Here is a 23,562-nt window from a genome sequence, read left to right as displayed (position 1 = left end):
GTTGGCACATCGAAGTGTTTTTTCATGGAGAAGGTTTTTATGCTATCCAATTTTTTTTTTGCAACTCTCCACTAGATGGTGCTGCAACACATTAACTTCTATATTGTTCAACCAGTCGCCATGGGTAAGTTCATTTTTATAACAGAAAAAATCAAGGTCACAGACATACAAACACTGAGAGTGTGCCATTTCTCTATGTGCACCACACGGTCATATTATAAGGTTTGGCAACTTCCTATCCTTCTCCTTAATGAGACCCGTCCGCTTGGTAGAGCTTGTGGCAGCTAGCAAACTAACGGCAATAATACAGTTTAGTTTTGAACTTCACCAATAAACGGCCCGGGCAACGCTGGGTACCGCAGCTAGTGGCTTGTAAATGTAATAACTCAACACGGTGAGTGTCGTTGAGACTTAACTCTTACTTGCTGGACCTGGAACACCGCAGACGACGGCAACACAGTGCGATGGGTTGCACACAATCCATGAACCATACTGTGCATGCTGATGTAAAAGAAAAATTCAACTGTTAGCTGCTTATACATTTATTTTTCATCCAAGGAACAAACATCACATGCTTCACTGTTGTCATGCACATCAAGAGAGACAAAAAAAGCAAGACAACAGTGGCAGTACATAAAAACAATAAATATACTCTGCAAATTTCTAAACAAAATACATACACTTAAAATGATATTGTAACATTAAAAAAATATACAAAAATAGTTATTTAAATGACAAAGTTTTAAAAATTAAGTTCATTTGATCAGTACTGTTACGTTTCTGATCATACTTATGTTTTTTGAAGTTCTAAAAACCACTGCAAAATTGCTGTAGTATTTACATGTGCTACAAGAACCAGAGTTTAAAAAACATATGCTGCAAATTTGTTATTAAATTGATCTGTAATCAACATCTTGAGCAGACATTGCAATATCATCTAAAGTACATATCAAAATTATGGCTCTCTAACCTTTACTCGAATAACAAACATGGTAACTTTTAAATATTGCACTAAGTGAGCCAAGAGTTTTCACACACTTTTCAAAACATAGTTTAAAAAACTTAACAGTTTATGTTAGTAAATGCTTATGTTAAGTTTCTTCATAAACTAATATGCTAGCTTTCCATAAAATTTCAAATCCAGCCAAGAACAACGTTGGTTACGATACTCACATTTCCAAACTTTCTTGAATACGAACAATGCGCAAAACATTCGTCAACTCGCATCGACAAGGCTATTTTTGGTCCAGTAGAGTTCAGTCAGCGGCTACTACTTGCATTAAACAGGAGACATAGAAACATAAAGACGCTGGCTTGGTTTCAACAGTGTTCAGGCCATAACAAATTTATTGTTTAACATAAAATATTTTCCTTTAATGAGGCAGAGGTCACAGGTCACACATACAGAAATTTCCTGAAGCTTAAATAAAATGTCTATTACCAGTATTATTACAAGTGTAGTCGTTTACAAAAATGATTTCACAGAAGAAAATATTTTGTAGCAATCATTCATTACTCAAACAAATTACATATGTAATAGTTTATCCGGACTAAATGTGACCAAAGGCAATACGGACAATGAAAAAATGTGGATAATCCAATATGGGTACCAATCAAAATAAAATTACAGTTTACTATGATAAAAGACAATGTTTTGTAACAAAATTACATAGTATACATACCCTATATTGTTAAGAAGCCATTAAACATAAAAAAATAACTTTTCACATGATTTTTTTAACAAAGAAATGTTAGCTTTCTTCTGTTTTGAACATGTATGGAGTTTGAATAAAGCATGGTCAGGTATATTATTGTGTGCTAACCTTCTTTCTTTGCACAGATGTAGAATACAACTGTCATATTTTTATGTGAACATTAAAAAAAAGTCTAAAAATTTGATCCAAATTATCTAGATCAACAAGGGCCGGATAAATGTGGTTTTACTGTACTATGCTATAATAAAGACACGTTTTCAATAGTATTAAATTTAAAATAAAATAATTTGGCATAAAAACTGTTGCAACCAAGACAGCATATTTCCATTTCTAAATAATCCCCTTAAAAAATATTGGAAAATTATACATTGTTACTTGACAAACTGATGAGAAAAACACAAGTTGTGATGTGTGACTGGCTACCACTAACACAACATGGCAAACTGTGATGTGATGGTCAAGAAAAGTGATCACAGATTATTGAAGATGCAATCAAAGAACTCTGTGCCAAACAACACAGCAGTCAAGCAAAACTTCCTGTCTAGTGAGTGCTTGCAATTCAAAATTGAACACAGAAATTTTTTTTTTAACCTAAAATTAATTACTAATATCTATCGCATATAACTCGTGAATAAATGTTCAAAATTCAATGCATGATACATTAGGTGGAATGGGAGAAGGGATTTCACACTAGCATTAACACTGAAACACATTTACATTAAATTAAGTACACTCAAAATTTGCACAAACGCCAGTAGCTACACGCATGCCATTAATCAGCCAGATTAGTTTCACATGCTACCAAACATTCAAGCTTAAACTGCACTTAAAAACGACCTATGTGGCTCTTCGCACTTAAAAACGACCTATGTGGCTCTTCCCACTTAAGAGATTTACTAAAAACACAATATGCTATCTTCTAGTACCACTTATGTAGGCTTTTTAAACAAATAATAAAAAAAAAAACAGCAGGCATAACTCGGTACACGTCATAGAAATGAAACTTCTTTGGAATTCAAACCTCGACTCGTAGGTAAATCGTAACTGGTAAAAGGGCAGAGAGAGAAAGAAGACAATTTTCTAAATAAACATGAATTAAAATTATTACTCACTTCAAAATAATTGCTCAGGAACCAGGATCCCCAAAAAATATTCAATTAGCACAGCTAAAAAAATACTCATGAAACACTGGTTAACAATAAAGATTTACACAATATGCACTTGAAAGAACATAATTTTGTTGCGAAGATGGCCAGTGGCGCGGTGCACAATAACCTCAAACCCCGCTGTGTTGCCCTCTGCCCAGACACTCCCCTACTATACGCCAGCAAGTCAGACGCAGGCGGGTCCCTATCCCTGCAGCATGGCGGGGTTCAACCTGAGCCGCACTAAGCCACGTGGAGCCCGCTTCTCTGCACCGTCCGCAACCTCTTTCCGTTCTTTTAGCGTCAGACAACAATGTTTCAAGAACATGTTGCATTAAAATTCGGCCTTGAAATTTTTACTCCCATCGCGCCCAAAGAAGTTTCACTTCAAAAACGAAACTGCCAAATCGCATGACATGGCAAACATCAAAATGGGTTGTTTCATGAGCGGTACGTGAAACCCAAACCTGATGAGACCCTTACATGGCTTCATGCCCTCAAAACCAATTAACCGAGTACCCTTGAATGTGTCCTTCCAGCTAAGGGTACAAGCAGTAGTCCCTCCACGATCCCTCGATCATTTGTTGACGAGCAAGTATGCACACTTCTTGATAAGAGCTCTGATCGAAGGAAACGAAGGACTCAATTGCAGTGAATTGCAACACAAACCTTACTAGCAAAGTTACACTACATACCATATTATAGATCTATACTTTTTCAAACAAGTAACTAACAAAGCATAAAATATTTTCTAACATTCTACATACTTGGAACATTCACAAACTGTTCAGAACACTGAGTAACATTGTAGTCAATTCCCACACCTGACTAATTTTTCCATAAAATTGCACAGGAACTCTGTAATAATGTTTACATAACATATGCAGATAATCACTACTGTAACTGTGTTACAGATCTTGACAAATATGCACATAATTTGAAAATTTGTAATACAAAAAAAATCACCATTTAAAATCATAGTTATGAAATCAATTATAAAACTTAGTTATTAAGTAAGAAAGTACACAGGTAAAATGGCATTAACCTATACAACAGTATATTATGGATAAATAAAGTTTCAGCATACACTTTAGATTGATGTCCACCTTCAAAGAGACTTTGCACTGAATTACAGCCAAAAAACCTGAATAAGTAATACGAAAAGTGACTGTTCTAAGATTTAACCAACCCCTAAGCTGGTTTTTCCATTACACTCACAGCTCTGTTTTCTACTGGGGAGACTCTTACATTCCAAGAAATCTTATATTTAAAGACACTGTGACATAGCATAACTCCTGCCCTCTTTAATAATATTTTAACTAATTTCCATGATACTTTTTTGTTCATAATTAATTTGTAATCATGTTTATTTTATTATGCATAGGCATTGAAAGAAATTCGAGTGTGCTTAAAAAACTATTAATTAATCATTATTAACTTTTGTTAGAATTTATATACAATTTGAAGTATTTTTTTTTATTTTTTTTTGTTCTATGGTTTTATTCTGATGCGTTAAGCATATGTCGCATTTGAACAAACTTCAAAGCTCCAGAAGGTTTAAAAAGAAAAGGAAGATGCAATGGACACTTTGACAGCCTGAAGTAATTTTTTTTTGTATGTAAGAAATACATCACTGGAAAACCTAGAAGGTTCACTGGATGCTTTTCAATCAGCCAATCAGAACGAACCTGAGGTGGTGGGTTGTGAATTTCCAGACTTTAGAGAACAATTTGCAGCAACACACCTTCCCTATATGGTCATGTATCTGGTTTTGTTTCGTGATTGGTCAGGGTGGCCACGGGGTTGCCTCCCTTTGTTTCTAACTTCGCAAAGGAGGGCAGCTGCGTGGTCAACCCAGTTGTCGCTCGATTGTCGCCGCATGCGGTCGCGTCATCGGCAACTCGTGAAACTCTGATGAGAACTCCTCAAGTGACAATTTGATGCCTGCTGATCAGGACCAGGCTGAGTTTCAACGTGTTCTCGGAATATATTTAATTAGAAACTTGACCCCAGGCGCCGGCATCAACCCAGAGTGACTGTTATCACAAACAGCCCCCCTTCCCCCAAGGATAATTCAGTTGGTGGACGTACCTAGTTCAGTAATCTTATCCAAGGGACTTACAGTTTTATATATCGAGCGACGAAGTACCAACTGGAACTATGATAGGTATGTATTGTAAAATTGTTTGTCAGAAAGTAACCAGACAAGTTTAAGAACTTTCTTACTTTGAAAAAATAAATAATTTGCCAATTAATGCAAAGGAAGTATAAAAACTTGGCTTATTTAAAAAAAAATATTCAAAGTACGTAACTAAGTTTGGTTATAAGATGTAAATTAAAAAAAATCCTAAAGTTCTTGCATACAAACATCAAGTTTTCAAGTAATTTGTTACTATTTGGGTTTTTTTTTGCTGGGCCAACCTGAAATTTAACCACAAAGAATTTGAGGTTACCTAATACAAAATTTACATATATCTAAGTTCACGTTACTGTCATAATAAAATACGGCTGTGTTCAATACTAAACACACAATTTTTATTCAAAAAAATATTATAATTTTCATTTAGGTAAATTATAATGCAGGAATAACTCAGAAACGAATTAACCCATAGAAAAACAGTTATGAGTACATATTCACTATTTTTGAGAACTAACTGTCTAGCATAAAGAAATTTAATTTGACATTGCCTTTTATTATTGTCATTTTACAGTCATACAAATATGCAGTTAAAAATAATGTTAAGTGATGCAAAATAAATGTTACTATTGGTAAAAAATACTGTAAGGTTAGAGCCATTCATGTTAGCTGCTCTAACTTAGCAATTAGACACCTAATAGGTAAGAATATTAATACTGTCTTAAAATGGGTAAACTTTATACTGCTGAAACAAAATGCATTGACTTTTTTAAACTTAATTTTAATATTAACAGCAAACTTTATGTAGATAAACCAGTTATCTGGCTCTTGCAGTCTTCTTTTTATTTCAGAAAGAACAATCAGCACATTAAAATTTATTACAATAAATTGAATTTTATATGTGCTCTTCCTATTCACCAATACTATGCACAGCCTTTCATATAATTTTTAACAGAACTATCACAAGTGTTTGGTAAACATCTGAATGAAGAATTATCATACAGACTAGAAGTCTTGCAAGCTATCAGCGTAAGTGTAAAGAGTGTTCAGAGGGATAAACGTAAAATAGGGGATGTAGGGGAATATGGGGAAGTAGGGAAAAGAAATGCTTATCAGAGGGTAGCTTCATTCTACCTTGGCATACCATACCCGTTCAAAGATGCTGACTGTTAGTGTGTAAAAACAAGAGCTGAATGTAAGCATTCACAGTAAAGAATTGGAGTGCAATAGGCAATGATGTAAGAGACATAATAAAGGATAGGAAAACAAAACTGTCAATACTGATACATATTGGCTTTCTTCCTGCAATTAGCATACATGTGTGGTACTTGTTTAGGAGAGAAATGAATTTGATTTACTTCAGAACTCACACACATTATGAATTAAATATCAACACTGTTAAATATTTTAAAAATCAATTACAAATGTTTCAAATAATAAAGTAGTCAACATCTTGTACTAATTATAATAATGAATTTCCAAGAGACAGTAGAAGTGTCATTTGTTTGTTGAAACTAAGTTGCAAACTAATAAAGTGAGTAACACAGTATTGAAGCCTGAAAGTTTACATAGTGAAAGCTTGGGGAACTACAATTAAAAATGGTAAGAAAATGTGACAACAAAATAATGATGACGTGGCTGAAATAGAGGGGAGGGGAGGGGGTGAAGGTTGCAAGTGTTGAAATGATGCGGAAGTTTCTGCAAGTGGAACTCACCGAAACTCACAGAGAGAAAGAGAACGTTGACACAGAGCAGTATCACCGAGGTGGTAAAATGGTTTTATAGCTGGTGGTGTGTAATTGAGACGTGCTCCGGCTACAGTTTGGTTATGCCGGCCTGTTCGAGTAACAGGTGTCCATAGAACTACAAGGCCCAGATCGCAAGACTTCTCGACCGCGCTACTACGAAGACTTCAAGCACAAAGCTACGGACTGTTTCAGTATACTAATATTGTCATACGTACCGTCATGTACAGGTAGTTTATGATATACACGTAGCCTCTGTGTGACACACTTATAAGAGGAGACAAGTATTATGGTTTTACTTTTATGCCAATTTCGTTTTTAAAACAAGAGATTTCGGTGTTATTTTTTTATTTTATTTATATGAACTCTCCGTATTCACAAAGATAGCACAATTTTCAACAAATATAACACTTACTTGTCCAATGATACTTCTAAACAGTCATTTTGACTGATACATGATGCACTTTTACAATATAATGATTTGTAATAAGCATGTCTGACTACTGGGACAAATAAAAATAAATCAGTCAGTAAGTTATTGCATTTTGAAAAATGTACCAATGGTGTAATGTAAAAATTATTTACAAATAACAGTTGGAATATAAAAAAAAATTTCCAATCTATTTGGTACATACATTTTGGTACTAACTCCATGCTAATAATGTACATTCGTTAACTTAATATAATAAAGCGTTACGTTTTTGTAATGTGAATGAGTGTTGATTAAAATTGCTGATAAATTTTATGGTTTTTTGTTGCTTTTCGCTGTTATATGGTGTATTGCTAAGCTTTACAGTGTTATTTTGGCTTTGCAAGTCACCAAGTAATCTTGTCCCTACTTATAGGCGTCACTCCAAAACCAAACAAATTGTACGTTAGTACATGTATTGTTGAATGTGTCCGGAACAGAGACCAACGCTCGGCCACCGGGCGACATGAAAGACTCGGCGACAAGGTCTCATCACAGACACCGCACACCGGAGACAGGAGGCTACACCAGGCGCTCCCGGCTCGAGTGTCATCATGGCAGGGACGAGCGGTCGTGCGAGCTCACCGTCTCGCCGTCCGACTCGGTGGGCGAGATGCGGATGGCCTGGTACCACTGGTTGGTGAGGTCCGTCATCTGGCTCTTGCAGTCCTTCAGCTCCTGCACACCGAGCGCGCATGAGCCAAAACAACTCAAATTATCAGGTGGAATAAATTAGGACACACTCAAACTCATGACTACTGAAAATACAAGCATGTACCTGCTGTGTAAACCTCCGGGTGAAAAATGGGATCAAATATTTCAAATCGATTTTGGCGAATCCCTTTATACGGGTCTGCACGAAATTCACTTCCATTTCTTCTTCCGTGTACTCGGACAGGTGTTCCGAGTCGATGGTCTGGCCCTGAACAACACAGGCAACATTTCACATCAATTCTATCCAGAAAATTCTTACACTGAACAAATCCACAAGGCAGAGTTGGGAAAAAACCTTTATTATAAGGTTTAAACCAGGTTTTTTATTATGTTATTTTGGTTCTCAACATGTTCACATGAAAGGCCATACGACATCCCACTTTTTGCCACTCATGCTGAACCAGAATAGTTATTAAATCAAAGGACTGAAGTACATCTGATTGGGACTTAACAACAGAAAAGTTATTTCCCCACAGGAGGGGGGTTCTCCATAGAATGGGTTTTTCCTCACAGAATAGGAATTAACTATTTCATATTTTTTAATTTTAGAGGAGTATTTATTAGCTAGGTATAATTTACAACTTATTCTGATAGTATAAATGATGATATGTATCTTGATTATTATAACACTTTTTGTTCCTGTAAATCAGCAAATGAGCAAACTTTTGTTGTTATTGGAGTGGAATTAGACCCTTCATTAAAATTTTTTTTAAGATATTCTATTTAAAAATACATTCTATGAAAATCATGTGGTTTAAATCAGCCAACTCTGCCACAAGGTTAATAATAAAGAAACGGCAGAAGAATACAAGCATTGCATGATGAAGTACTTAAACTCTAACAAACTTTTTTAATCAGTTCTGCTTTAACTAATCAAGTTTCCTACTGAATTGCATTTTACGAACTTCACAATAACTTATATAATACTAGAATACTCCAGGTTTGTATTAGTGATTTTTCATAAGCGTTTTATTTCCCTAGACCAAAGAGTACACTACTCAAATTTTGTCAGCTTTAAAATTAGGCTTGACTCAAAATTTTGAGTACTTGTGCACCCCTCATATTCTATGAAACTTAATTATTCTCGGCGCTCAACACAATTATTTACAATCTAGACAAAAAATTGTGAGCCAGATAGAGGTCTGGACTGTTACAACCTTTTTCCTTTTTCTCGAGACCAACTCCAGCAACTCCAGGTGGTAGACTATTATGCCTTAATATTTTTAATTCCACTTGCAAATTTTTGAAACCATCTCGATGGACGTGCTCTTTCTAGTCCAGGTCACGTGGTGCTCTGAATCGTACTAGAACCGATTACACGCCATTGACATTATGTCCATAGTAATTTTTAAAATAACTCTGTGTAACGATTACAGCAAATAAATATAATCTTAAAAGAATACCAGCTATCTTCTTTCAAGCAATCCTGTGTGTCTTGCTAAGAGACTACGGCATATGGGTCGCCACTGGCTAGACTGAAGTTCATCACGGCCCGGTCTGTGGCCGGGTGACAACCGTACGGCACGGCGGCATACACGCGGACGTAAAAACATTTGGTCCTTTACACCCATAGCCGCAAATGAACTTGCCATAGCTGATGTTTGTACAGCAGCCGATAGCGTGGTCAGACCTTCCTCCCTCGTATGGCTAACTGTATGCCACAATACATGTTGTTTATCGAGTTGAAGCAGACTTCGTGGTGTCATGCCAGACTTATTTTTTTGCCTGTGGCGATTTTGTGCTAAGTGCTATTCAAGACTGGGGCAGTAAAATTAACATCGCGCCAAATGAATTCGCGCAATCTGAAGACGTGCTAAGTGAGGGATAGGTGTACTGTATTTCAGCCCAAAAAAAAGTCCAATACTTTTTAAGCCAAAATAATTATGTTTTTTTAATCTTATATATTATGATTTTTATTTCTTTTCATAAAAATTCCTTTCAAAATCCAGATTATTTTACAGACACCCATACACCAGGGATATTGTTTTTGCAGTAATCTCTAATCAGAATTTTATTTTCAGCTCTACCACTGAATTTCTGATAAAAATTTACAACTTAAGTAACTGTTTTCCCTGACATTTGAAATTTTCCCCAGAGATTTCCATGAATTCCTAACCACTTACAAACTTTTTGACTTTCCCAGATTTTAACTGTTTTGCAGAACTGTTGCACCATGAATAATTTTCACTGTACACATGTGTGTTTCTAAACAGCAATTTCCAATCTGGTATGTTAAAAAAAAGTACCCTCTTTTATTGCATAATTGTTGTACGCGCATAATCGTCGCACCCATATTTTGGATTTAATAAAAACTCTCGTGTAAACATTGCATGACGTTTTTGATCCTGCTATTAGATTCCGAGCGCTTTGTGTAGTTATCTTTTCCGTATAAAAGATGTATTTTAAAGTATAAATCTAATATTTATTCGGACATTACCACTTACTTATTTAATTAATGGAAATACGAAGTTGTCCGATGTGTAAATTTTCTTTTAAAGACTTTTTAAACGTTATCTTATAACCTTTATCTGCTCGCCTGCGTCGCCGCGGTGTACCGCTTATAAAAATGTAGCCAGCGCTAGTTGGCATCATTCATGTTTGGTTATGTTGCTTACCATACAGAGCGGGCACACGTAGTCAAATATCGATATCTCGCCGATTCATGCAACGCGCACGCTCTGTTGAGTGCAGAGTCAACTACATTTGATGGCCCGCACACCATGGTGTGTAGTACAACGATAGTTATGCATTAGTTCAGGCTCGCATTCAGATCACAGATTTTGTTTTTCTATTTAAAGTTGAAGAAAGGTTATTAATTTAAATTGTTTGGCGTGCTCTTGTACACTCCACTTTATAGTTAAACGTACTTTCCATCAATGGGTTTTGTTTTTATGAAAACCTTTACCAAACAAAAAAATTTTTTTCTCACATAAATGTCGCACCCCTACTTTTCAAACTTGATTTTAGTATAAAATGTGTGTGACGATTATGCGATAAAACTTGGTATTGACGTAAATTACCGGCGTCTAACTCACCAGCTCTCTGGTCTTACTCAGGGTGATTTCTTTTTGAGTCTTCCTTCTCCTAGTTCGTCCTGGCTTCTTGTCTGGTTGGAGGAACTGAAACAGAGACTTACTGTAAACAACTTATTTTTTTATTTAGTTGTAACATGCACACCAACAGTTGTGAAACTTTAGTGGGTATGCACAAAATACAATCAGGGGTGGTTACTAGTCTTCACTGACCTACAACTCGCGGCTTTGCTCGTGCAAATTTAGGGTAGTGCTAAATTTTAACTTTGTAAGAATGTGTATGCAAGCAATGCCTAACACTATAGCCACTATGGGCATAGGTCCCGAGAGGGCCAGAGGGATCAAAAGGCCTCTGAGGGTACCCGCTTGCGTAATCGTTAACTGTGAAATGGGAATTATCGACCTGGGAATCCTATCAATTTTCACCCATGCCTAAAATTATTAACCATAGCTATAAGTGCAATAAAATCTCAGTTCTATAAAAGGTTTCATTCATAACAAAACTATTCAGAGTTGAAATTATATAAGAGGTAATATATATGCTAATTTAATTTTAATGTAGATTACATATGCAATTTCTTACCCCTGTTTCAGTGCACTCTGAGATACATGTAATGTTGATAAAATTATATTTTTCTCCTTTTCACTCCAATTAGGAGCAGTTTTAAAAAAAAGTAAAATAATTGCTCCTTTCTTTTTAGTTAAGATTATCCCAACTATCAAACATTCCACATTTTATACGAAACGAGATAAATTAAAAAAAAATAGCTTAACAATTTTTTTTTAACTTGCGGTAGTAAACGTCATTGTTTGTTTTCAGTTTTGTTGCAAAGAATTCTGATGAACTCAACCCTATATTTATCTAAATCTCTGTTAAAATAACTAACACTTGCTGCGTGAACACAGTTGGTACCAAAAAATAAAATATTTGAACAAAATAATGCTGCAAACAAGCCTACCTTCATAAGAGGCATGGTGGAGCCGCCAAACACTAGGGTGGTGAACAGAACGATGATCAAGGTGGTGGTGACTATGACATGTCGGGTCTCATCGCTGAACTGCAGGTGCAGAGACAAGGCGTAGGCAATAGCTCCTCGCAGACCTGCAACACGCAACACACCGGTACGTTACACCTTGTTTCACACATCATTATTTGTTAGTGCCAAACCTCTAAACAGTCTTTTCCAATAGCCCGTACTCAGACACTCTTTATTTACATTTGCTATAATAATAAAATCAAGTGTACTTATATTTCAGATAATACAGGCATTAGTGCCTCAATTCAACAGCAGCTTAGTATCAACCTTGTGTACAGTCCAAAAAAAATTATGATTTATTCTTCAAATTAATTTAAAAATCAAACAAATTTTATTTAATTTTTCGTTAAATTTCTGGTAAATATCATTACTCTTATAAATCCTGTAATCTTCTATTTAGCATTACAGATTATCATATTTTTTAGATATTCTTATTTCGGTGTCGCCTGTCTCATTATTTCATTGTTGTTTTATTGCTTAGTTATTGTAATTAATAAGAGTTAAAATACTTTTCATGCAATTTTTCAGTATTGTGCTCAAAATCTTTATTGTTTTTAAATATTATGTGACAGAAATTTCTATGACTTTCCCAGGATTTTCCTGACCATCTCCGACTAATGCCAACTTTCCTAATTTCCAATGACATTCAAGAAAGTGAGCACCCTGATAATACAAGCTTTGGATAATATTTTAAACATCCAAGATGGCAAAGGGTAAGAAGTTCAATTAAAGGAAGTGGGGAAGGAAAGATTAGTCAGTTAAAAAATTAACAAACATAGGATGTTTTGGAAAGAATTAGCTATAAGGCTGTACCAATACCTGGTCCCAGTATCGGATATTGACTGATATTCAACTTTCAGCTAATCACAAAGTATCTGCACAGGTATCGGAAAAAAAAACATTCACAAATTTGTTTTCATATACTAGCTTTGATTATTTGTTGTGACAGACCACGAATGCTGCCAGGTTATGTCAATCTACTTGTATTCTTAAAGGCAAATCTTAATATTAAAAAATGTCTACTGGTTAACTATAAGTAAAAAAGGAGGTTGTCTGTAAAGTCAGTTTACAGCCGATAATTTTACGTGATAAAGTCATAAGAATACATTGATGAAAAAATGTATACTTTTTAATTTTCAAATATTATTTATAGTTTTTGCACATTTAATTTAAATAATTTGTTTAAATATAATCACGAACAATTAGTTAAAAAGCTCGCCTAAACCTGTTAGATATTAAGGAAGATTTTCTCGCACGGTGGTTGGCCAGTTCTTGCACGCTCGGCTCAGGCGGAACGTGACAATTTTTCGTGCGTGCAGCCGGCGTTCATCGATTTATAAGACGTTATCACGTCAAAAAGAGAATGTTTACCTATCTTAACAAATATGTTATGTAGAGTGTTTCAATGGGCTTGCTTTTATTTTAAGATCAATATTTTGGATTTAATAATAAAATTATTTTAAGATCAATATTTTGGATTTAATAATAAAATTATTCTATTCTCTAAAAATTTTATAAAAAAAACTATGTTTGAAATACATACTTCTTGACAAATTATGGTCAATAATTGTAAATGTTGGTTGTAGTATCATATATTGGTGTTGGTTGTAGTATTAGGTATTGATGTTGGTTGTAGTATCAGGTATTGATGTTGGTTGTAGTATCAGGTATTGGTGTTGGTTGTAGTATCATGTATTGGTGTTGGTTGTAGTATCAGGTATTGGTTTTGTTGTAGTATCGGGAATTGGTTTTGTTTGAAGTATAGGGTATGGGTTTTGGCTGTAGTATTAGGTATTGGTGTTGGTTGTAGTATCAGGTATTGGTTTTGTTTGTAGTATCAGGTATTGGTTTTGTTTGAAGTATTGGGTATGGATTTGGCTGTAGTATCATGTATTGGTGTTGGTTGTAGTATCAGGTATTGATGTTGGTTGTAGTATCAGGAATTGGTTTTGTTTGTAGTATCGGGTATTGATTTTGTTTGAAGTATTGGGTATGGGTTTTGGCTGTAGTATCAGGTATTGGTGTTGGTTGTAATATCAGGGATTGGTTTTGTTTGTAGTATCGGGTATTTGTTTTGTTTGAAGTATTGGGTATGGGTTTTGGCTCTAGTATAAGGTATTGATGTTGGTTGTAGTATCAGGTATTGGTTTTGTTTGAAGTATTGGGTATGGGTTTTGGCTGTAGTATCAGGTATTGGTGTTGGTTGTAGTATCAGGTATTGGTGTTGGTTGTAGTATCAGGTATTGGTGTTGGTTGTAGTATCAGGTATTGGTGTTGGTTGTAGTATCATGTATTGGTGTTGGTTGTAGTACCAGGTATTGGTTTTGTTTGTAGTATCGGGTATTGGTTTTGGTTGTAGTATCAGGTATTGGTGCTGGTTGTAGTATCAGGTATCGATGTTGGTTGTAGTATCAGGTATTGATGTTGGTTGTAGTATCAGGTATTGATGGAGGTATCGGGATAACTGTAACAGTACCACAGAAGGGGGTATCGGAACAGCCCTAATCAGCAGTACCAAAAAAAAATACAAGTTTCTCATTATTACTTAGTTTCCCCTCCCCCCCAGACCCACCCGAGAACCACATAATGAACATCATCCTGCGGGTGATCTGGTGCTCGCGGAAGCGGTTGCACAGCACGGCCAGCGGGAAGATGTTGCAGGCGCGCCCGATCAGGCACAGCGCGATGCTCCACACCACGAGCGCCGGCTCGACGCGGTGCTGGAAGCTGAACAACGCCAGCCCCAGGTACGCGAACACGCACGTCTCCGCGATGAAGGCCAGCGTGCGCATCGTCTGCTGCATGGTTATCTGCGTCACCGTGGACAGGTTGAAGTGCGTGTAGTGGGACATCACCACGCCGCAGAACAGGATAGCCATGATGCCTGCCGTGGGACAACAGACACAACACACACGTGGGTGCCTGGCCGCCAAACACGCTCACAGTGAGACTTCACAGAGGTGTACCTCTAAGGTAAACAACACCATGTCCATTTGTTTATTAAATACACAGATCTGCGATGAAAAAGTTTTTTAAATGAATTTATCACAAACATGTAGAAATTGGTCTGTATATAGCAAATATATACTTTGTTTTAACATATCATCACGTCACATTCTTTTTTGCATGTAGATATATATAGTTCATTAGATCGGGAAGTTCTTTTTTTTTTTTTTTTACAAAATTGATTCCATGATCTATATTTCTATTTTATACCCTATGACCGACCATCCTATAGTCTATTGTTACTAACCTGCATTTCCCCTGTGAGAAAAAGTATCAAAAAAAGTTTTATATAGTCTATGACTAATCATAGTGGTATAAACTGCAAAAAAAAAGTGTAATAAAAGATTGTTTTATTAAATCTGTAACTATCGCTCCTTGGAGTTGCAAAAACAATCCAAATGTATTTTGCTATATTTGCGGACAATATACAATAGTTACGCAAAGATTAAAAATAACAGACTTTGTAAAAAAAATGCTTATTATGCTTACTTCGGAATGAGGTTATGTTACCAAGCGAAACAGTGGGTTCCGCATTCAGTATGACGGCTATGTGTTGTAGTGTTAAGACAGTGGACTTACTGTAAATCAAAATAATTGTCATTCGGTATTCCTATGATTTGGCGGGAACAAAAAAATCATACAGAAGATTGTTATTTTTGTTTGACCAATCTAACAGGATATAATTCTAAAAACCACGCCAAAATTGTGTATCCTGATGTTTCGTCTGTAACAAAGCCAGTTCCACATGGACCCGAATTACCCATACCAGTTGCTACTAACAGCTTTGAAACGCCTTTATCACAAAAACTCAGAACAAAGTGATCATCTGCAAAGCAGTGGTGAAATTTTTCACCCTACAAATGACCCTCGACCTTTAAAACAGCAAGAACTGAATGATTTGGTACGGGATCTTGGATTACCTAAGGACGCTGCAGAACTTCTCGGTTCTCAACTAAAAGAAAACAATTTATTAGATGCTGCAACTACATTTAACTGGTATCGAAGCAGAGAACAAGAATTTGTGGAGTATTTTAAGAAAAAGGATAATATAGTATTTTGCTGTGATATTGGCGGTTTAATACAAAAATTCAATATCGAATACAATACACATGAATGGCAACTCTTTATAGATTCTTCAAAAAGAAGCTTAAAGGCTGTCCTTTTGCATATGGGCAATAAATTTGCATCGATACCTGTAGCTCATTCAGTTTATCTTAAAGAAACTTACGAAAACTTGAAAAATGTTTTGGAGAAAATAAAATACACCGAACACAAATGGTTAGTTTGCGGTGACTTAAAAATCATATGCATGATTCTTGGTCATCAACAGCAAGGCTACACAAAATTCCCCTGTTATATTTGTGAATGAGACAGTAGAGCAAGAAATTTACATTGGAAAAAAACTGATTGGAAAAATAGAATGGAATTGAAAGTTGGAGTAAAAAATGTCATCAATCCGAGCTTGATGGATCCCGAAAAATATTGCTTCCACCACTTCACATCAAACTTGGTTTGATCAAACAGTTCGTAAAGGCATTACCGCAAGATGGAAATACTTTCAAGTATCTTTGTTCATGTTTCCCTAGCTTATTTGATGCAAAGTTGAAAGAGGGAATATTTACGGGACCTGATATCAGAAAACTGATTAGGGATACAGAATTTGAAAAAGTGATGACAACGTTGGAACAAAATGCCTGGCATGGCTTTAAAAATGTTGTATCTAAGTTTCTAGGCAACACAAAAGATCCTGCGTATAAAAATATTGTCCAGGAAATGTTAAACGCCTATAAAAATTTAGGCTGTAATATGAGTCTGAAAATTAATTTTTTGAAGTCTCACATTGATTGTTTGCCAAAAAATCCAGGCGACTACAGTGAAGAACAAGGTAACGGTTTCATCAGGACATAAAAGAGATGGAAAGAAGATATCAAGGCCGTTGGGACGTTAATATGATGGCGGACTATTGCTGGATGATACACAGAGATGAAATAAAAAATTATAAACTGTAACCAACAAAACGCAGCTTTTTTTCAAAAAGAAAACGTTATTATTAATTGTTTTCTTAATATATACCTTAATGATGTATTTTAATAGCTATAGAGTCAATAAAACTTTATAAAATATTCTAAAATGATTCTCATTTATTTTATTAAATTATTTTGTTCTTTTTCGTATTCAAATACTATATCATCTAAATCTGATGTGACGTGGTATATATCATATGAATACCGTTTTCTATTACTTTTAAGATAATTAAAACAAATATTAACCATTTAACAAAAAAAATTTTCAAAAAATTTTTTTTGCAGACTTGTGATATTTATGCATCATGTGCATTATGTATAATTTTTGCTAAATGCTTTTGTATATAACACACCATTAATTTGTGTACAATTTGCAACTCTTATTTACTACGCTGTACAACAATGGGCAAATATCTGTACGATTCCCAGGGGAGCCGCAGGATAACCTTTATCATTCCTATTTCGCAGTTACGATTCTGCAAGCGCAAGTGGGTTCCCTCAGAAAAGGGTCTCTTTATTCCAGAGGGGGCCAAGACCTTCCTGCTGCCCCCCCCCCCCCCCCTTCGGGATCTACGCCCAAGCCTGCAAAATTATCCTCTCCCCCTCTCTCCACCCCCCAAAAATGATTTAAACAAATGAAAACATTAAACTATTATCTTGAAAATACATTTTCATGTGATAAAAAATTCCAAGAATAACATGTTAACAGTTTTACGAAGCAATTCCTATTACAATAAAATAAATCTGAAGATAATAAAGGTTGAAATTTAAGTGAAAATGTGCTCTCCTTAAAAGTTAATTTTTTGTGACATGGTGTCCTATACCTTCAGGGTACAGATTTAAGAACAGTGTGCAAGTATGAACGTGATCAAGTGTGCAAGTATGCAAGTGTGCTATGATGCAAGCATGCCATGAAGCAACCCACGCCTGAGACCACTTCCATCAAGTGCCCCACCCCATTTTCATTGCCCTCTCAGTGTCAGTGATGACGTCATCACCTCGTCTAACCTTAACGGCTGTAACAGTGGCAGATACCAAGATTTTAGGGGATGAAAAGAGGGAGGGTTTAAAAATTTTTTTGGAAAAAATTTAAAATTTGAACAAGTGTATTAAAAAAAAACTTACATTACCATCGGAACCAACACACTGTAGTAGCCATAGGAAATAGCTTCACACACAGATGAAATTGCAGCTGTTACAGCACCCTTGCATCAACCAAAATAATATAGTTCTTTCACTGATATTTAGCTGATTTTATTCCCAATTTTGAGAGGGGAGGGGGGATATATCCCAATACCTAATCCCCACGCCCCCCCCTTTTGCCATCTGCCACTGGATGGTAAAGAAGTTCAAAAATTAATTTTAAGAGCCAACATAAATTTCTCTATAGTGCATCCCAGTCAATCTATATTATATTCATTATTTTCACTTATTTATAAGATTTCCTTTAGTTTTTTTCAGTTAAAGCTTAGCGTTTCGCCGACAGTAAGGTAATCAGAAACTGACACTTTCAAAGTCAGTTAAAGGAATCTGGTACACCAATTAGGCTTCTGCAAATCTTTTTTTTTATTATATATTTAAATTAAATATAATATTATTTTCTAATAAAATTTACGCATACAGTAAGAGGAGTCAAAGAATAATTAATGCAAAATACAGTAAAATGAAGAGACAGAAATGGGGGATGGATTCTCTATATATGTACATACACAAACATCAGTATGACTTAGTTCTCTCCCCCCCCCCCCCCCCCCCCTTTTTGCAATTGTCAACAGTGACACGTACTTAAGCAAACTGTGCAACAAGTGGACAGGTGCAACTATCTTCAGGCAGCATCACAATTATAAATTGTTTATCAGTTAATTGGTGTATTGTGTTATTTTCCACATCTGACATTTAAATATTACCCAGTGTTAATTAATGAGTACGTAAACTGTAATGTTTGTGTTTCTCTGCCACTGAAGACTCTGCATGTAACCGCATCGGGAATAAAAAACCATAGAACCCCGAAATGCATCTAAAGTTATGAGAACAATCAGTGTGAATTTTGTGTGATTTTATCTTGTTTTACAATTTGTCATCAGAGACATTTTTATATGAAGACTAGGTTTTAGCCTATCTATGTAATCATATGTTAACAGAAAGGTTTATTAGTTGTCTGCCAAATTTAAAATATAGTAAAAATATTTTTAAAATATTCTCACAAAAGACTTTTCTTATTCCCTATGCGGAAAACTCGCTATACGACAGGGTTTAAAAAAAAAATTAAAATTGTGAAGTATTATACATTAACACCAGTAAATAGTGAAGGACAATTATAAACATCACTATAATTAAATTCTTAAGGTGATCATGAACTTTTATGCATTTATATTTCATCATTTATTTATGATCTTTATTTCAATTTTCCCTGCACCATGTCAGCTCTCCCACCATAATTTTTTTATAATTCAGAGATAATAGAAAAATTCTCTTTTGTGAGCTAATCAAACCACATTAGAACATCCAAAAAAAAATCATAACATTGACTTTAACCTAGGTTTACCATGGATACATACCTGACAAATGAATGCCCTCAGCCAGTGCGTATGGAGCATACGTAAATACCAGCATCATTCCGAACTCTAACGAAGGGTTCTTACGCAGATCCACGTGCTTCAGTAACAAAGCACTTGTCAAGGCAAAGACAACTCCGATTCCAGCAGAAGCGAAGAACATCATGCAGAAACGATTTATTCCTGTCAGGATCGCTTCTGAAGATGTCATAGAAGGATTGTTAGATTCCAATATGGATGTCGTTAACACAATGGCAACAGCATCGTTCAAAATACTTTCCCCAAACACCAACATGTTGAGCACAGGATCAACATCCAGGGCGTGAAATATGGCGACAGTGGCCACGGGGTCGACAGCAGAGATCAGCGAACCAAAGGCAAAGCTTTCAACAAAACTGAGGTGATATGCTACCTTGGCCAACCCCAACAAGTAAACTCCTGCACCGATCACGAAAGCCGAGATCGTAGTTCCAGCAATCGCAAACACCAAAATGGACCCGATGTTCTGGAAGAAGTTTCCTTTGTGTAGGTTGTACCCAGATTCAAATATGATGGGTGGTAAAAGAACCAAAAAGAATGCAGTAGGGGAGAACGCTTCTTCTTTCCTCCAATTAGCGATGTTCTGATTTGACATGAGATTAAGAATCAGACCTATCAATGCACCAAGAAAAACGACGACGACACTTTCTGGTAGATACTGAAAGTGAGTCTGCAACATCAAATGAATGAGTAGTATGCCCAGAGCTAACACGCACAGCACAAAGAATATTGCCATCGAACTATTATGCTCTTCTTCAGCCGACCCCTTGTCAGGCAATACGGGATCAGGAGACTGCGGAGTGGTCGAAGCATTCACTACAGTTGGTAATACTGGAGGCATCCCTGTACTGGACAGTGAAGAAGAGTTGCTACTTGAGACATTAACTGGAGATTCTGTAACATCTGAACTCTGGTTATTGACATCATTTGCATGTGGAGCTAAATTGACTGCCTTACCAATAGAATTACTATTCCCGTCGATAATTTTGCTTCCGCTAACACTCGTATCTACAGAGTTTTGTTCATTTGGGGATCTTTTTGGTCGGGATATCGAGTCACCCTCTAGTGAACGTTCCGCGATAAAGGAACCATCACTGGCTGTCAAAAATGTCGCTTCGAATTTATCGCAAATCACCGAATTTTCCAGATTTACATGATCCAAATCTTCTGACACAGAACTACACTCAGACGATGTGTATCCAAATATGAGTATCCACAGCGCAAAATAAACCACCACAATTCGGTTGTTAGACCAACCCAAAATAAAATAAAATTTGTTCATTATCAGTTAAAATATCTAACAGTAAAAGTAATATCAACACGCAATACGACAGCTGCAAGAACCACCGAAAATCAAAACTTTCCACAGTGTCGTCTGCTCTTCGTCTGTCATAGATATAACACCGTTAAGATAAGCTTTACTTTTGTACAGTGAAAATTAAGGTATAAAACATACAAGTATATAAAGTAGAATTTATTAAAAGGTAAAGCACAGGCAAGGCTGAGCAATGACTTTTTGTGGATAACATCTAATTTGTAAATTTTTCACTTGACCAGTCAAAAAAAAATTGAGCTGTAAAAGAAACGACTAAACAACAGTGTAACCATGCAGAATGTTTAAATGTTGTTTATTATAGTTAATTTAAATATATGTACATGTTTTTAAATATTATTTTCATTAGTGAAATGTTTCATACTCAAGTTATCCGAGTATTATAGCGAGCTACCATTCATTAGGAATGCTGGTTAATCCTTATTTAAAGTTTAAATTCTCCTAGTTTGTTAAGTATATTTATTTTTATAAGTGAATCATTTTATCTGTGCTAAGTCTGCACTAGACCAGAGATTTTCGTCTTATATCTGAAATACATTTTTTTAATTTCCATCTTTTACCTTGTATTTGGATACATTATTTAAATATCTTAGTATTTTGTAATACTAAGTTTGCTAAATTACTTTTACTAAATATCTAACTATGGATTTTTTACTTTATGGCATTCCATCATACAGGCAAATCTGAATGCACATTTAAAATTTTAATTTTCAATCTATCAAAAACTGTATGGTCTATGGTCTAGTGTACTGCAACATTTTAATGTTTTGACAGATTAAGTTGTTATTATTTATGTTTGACGCCATTCCCGCTGCCTGTCTAAGTTTTTAAATTGATTATTAATGTTGAAAGTGATCTCAGGGGTTTTAACGGGAGTTCGGCCTCGTGGCTGCAGGCAGGAGCGCGTCTCTGTTCGAAACCTACCCGGGCTGTTCAGGCCACCCATGACGCCTTATAAATAACTGGTAAACGATGTGACACGACACTGCATTTATTCAGAACCGATACACTTATTGGTCCAGGTACTGGCCGCTTCTGTTGTCTGACCGCTGCGACACGCATATCTCTACGTAAACGGTACGCGCGACCAGGATAGGTTGCCAAGTGGTGTACACGGACTTATACAGTGGCCGATTATAAATGTGAATGGCGCGGCGGATAGCCACAGATCTCCTGTGCTGCAAGAACTTCTACATGCTGTTACGTTAACATGGAAAACAGCACATACAAACGGACGTTTCAAAGTTATTTGCAATCTAACCTATGGCGAAATATTGAGGTCCCGAAAAGTACGTAACCCGGTACGCTGGAATCATACACGTTACAGTCACTTTCTAATTGGAAATTACTCGGTTAGATTGCACATTGCAAGTTACACATGACGTTGTACCGCCTGTGACAGTGAAGCCCGGTCTCCACCCTGCCAGTACCTTACCCCGCTGCCAGACCGCACCCCTAGCCTAGCCTATGCAGGCTGACGCTGCCCCCACCCCCCTCTTAGGCCAGCCGCGGTCAACGGCAGTCGACAACGGGTCATCAACTAGGACGGACGAGAGGAAGGCCAGATTAGGCCCATTGCTTATGCTAGTCGCTTGCTATCGGAGTCAGAGCAGCGATTAGGTGTCTACGAGAAGGAGGCCTTGGCTTGCCTATTCGGCCTAGAAAAATTCGAAAGTTATCTCGATATTTGGGAGTTTGATTTATTTACCGATAATCGAGCCCTTATTTGGCTCTATAACCATCCTCATTAGCTGAGTAAGCTGGGTCGTTGGATTTTGAGGTTATCACGATTTCAGTTTGTCATCCATCATATTCCAGGTAAAGATAATGTAATTACCAACTCTCTTTCGCGCATGTTTTGCACCGATGAATTAGAGCCTTTGGAACCCCGCTCATCTGATGCTACTAAATTTATCACTGCTTTTAAATTTTTTCCTGAATCCTACTTTAATATCAAGAAATGTCAGACTCAGGACCCGTTCTGCCAGCAGGTACTTAGAGATCTGCTTGATAAGAAGGCTGTTCCCTATGTTGAGGAGAGTGGTATGTTATATTTTAAGGGAACTTCTGGCAGAGCCTGAAATGCTGTTGTTCCAGCTGTCTTGAGGCCTATGGTGTTAACCTATTTTCATGCATCTCTCCTAGGTGGTCATCTAGGAATAGATAAAACTTTTCGCAGAATTTCAGCGCACCTGTTTTGGCCCGAGCTTCATGCTGATGTTCGGAGGTTTGTTCGATCTTGTCTCGACTGCCAGTTTTCTAAGCCACCTCATAATTCTAAGGTGGGTTTGTGTGCTGCTGATCTTCCTGTAGCGCCTTGGCATGTCTTACATATTGATATTTTTGGTCCTCTGACACGTTATAAGAAGGGTAATGCTTGTTGTTTTGGATATTTTTACAAAATTTGTTATTTTATTACCTCTTAGAAACATGAAGGCTGCTACTATCGTTAAGGCGCTTAAGGAACAGGTTTTCAAGTTGTTTGGTCCTCCATGTATGATTGTTTCAGACAATGCCCCGTATTTTCAGTCTACTATCTATAAGAATTTTCTTTTTGAATGGGCCGTTAAACCTATTTATAGTTCAGCTTATTTTCCATAGGGCAACATGG

At 36.2% G+C, this 23,562-nt stretch overlaps 1 protein-coding gene across 1 annotated transcript; it reads right to left on the bottom strand.

Annotated features, from left to right (window-relative positions):
* Window positions 1-526: 526 nt before the first annotated feature.
* On the bottom strand, window positions 527-21,022 carry LOC134538459 (sodium/hydrogen exchanger 8). The gene is made up of 6 exons (XM_063379787.1): window positions 19,583-21,022; window positions 14,567-14,878; window positions 11,917-12,059; window positions 10,961-11,044; window positions 7,990-8,133; window positions 527-7,889 (listed from the first exon to the last, which is right to left on the bottom strand). The coding sequence occupies exons 1-6, from the start codon at window positions 20,898-20,900 to the stop codon at window positions 7,764-7,766; spliced, it is 2,127 nt and encodes a 708-aa protein (XP_063235857.1). The 5' UTR covers window positions 20,901-21,022; the 3' UTR covers window positions 527-7,763.
* Between the last annotated feature and the right edge of the window lie 2,540 nt (window positions 21,023-23,562).

Source organism: Bacillus rossius, chromosome 13, assembly GCF_032445375.1.
Source record: "Bacillus rossius redtenbacheri isolate Brsri chromosome 13, Brsri_v3, whole genome shotgun sequence".
In the NCBI taxonomy this organism is placed as follows: Eukaryota; Metazoa; Arthropoda; class Insecta; order Phasmatodea; family Bacillidae; genus Bacillus; species Bacillus rossius.
The sequence above is the reverse complement of the archived record's forward strand: the minus strand, read 5'-3'. Positions and strand labels throughout refer to the sequence as shown.

What these genes read in the sequence shown, in the direction of transcription:
- LOC134538459 (XM_063379787.1), bottom strand. Translation starts at nt 20,900, where the DNA reads ATGAACAAATTTTATTTTATTTTGGGTTGGTCTAACAACCGAATTGTG. An exon ending in GTTCATTATGTGGTTCTCGG is followed by an intron (nt 12,060 to 14,566) that starts GTGGGTCTGGGG and finishes TGCGTGTTGCAG; the next exon opens with GTCTGCGAGGAGCTATTGCC. An exon ending in CCCGGAGGTTTACACAGCAG is followed by an intron (nt 7,890 to 7,989) that starts GTACATGCTTGT and finishes CTCGGTGTGCAG; the next exon opens with GAGCTGAAGGACTGCAAGAG.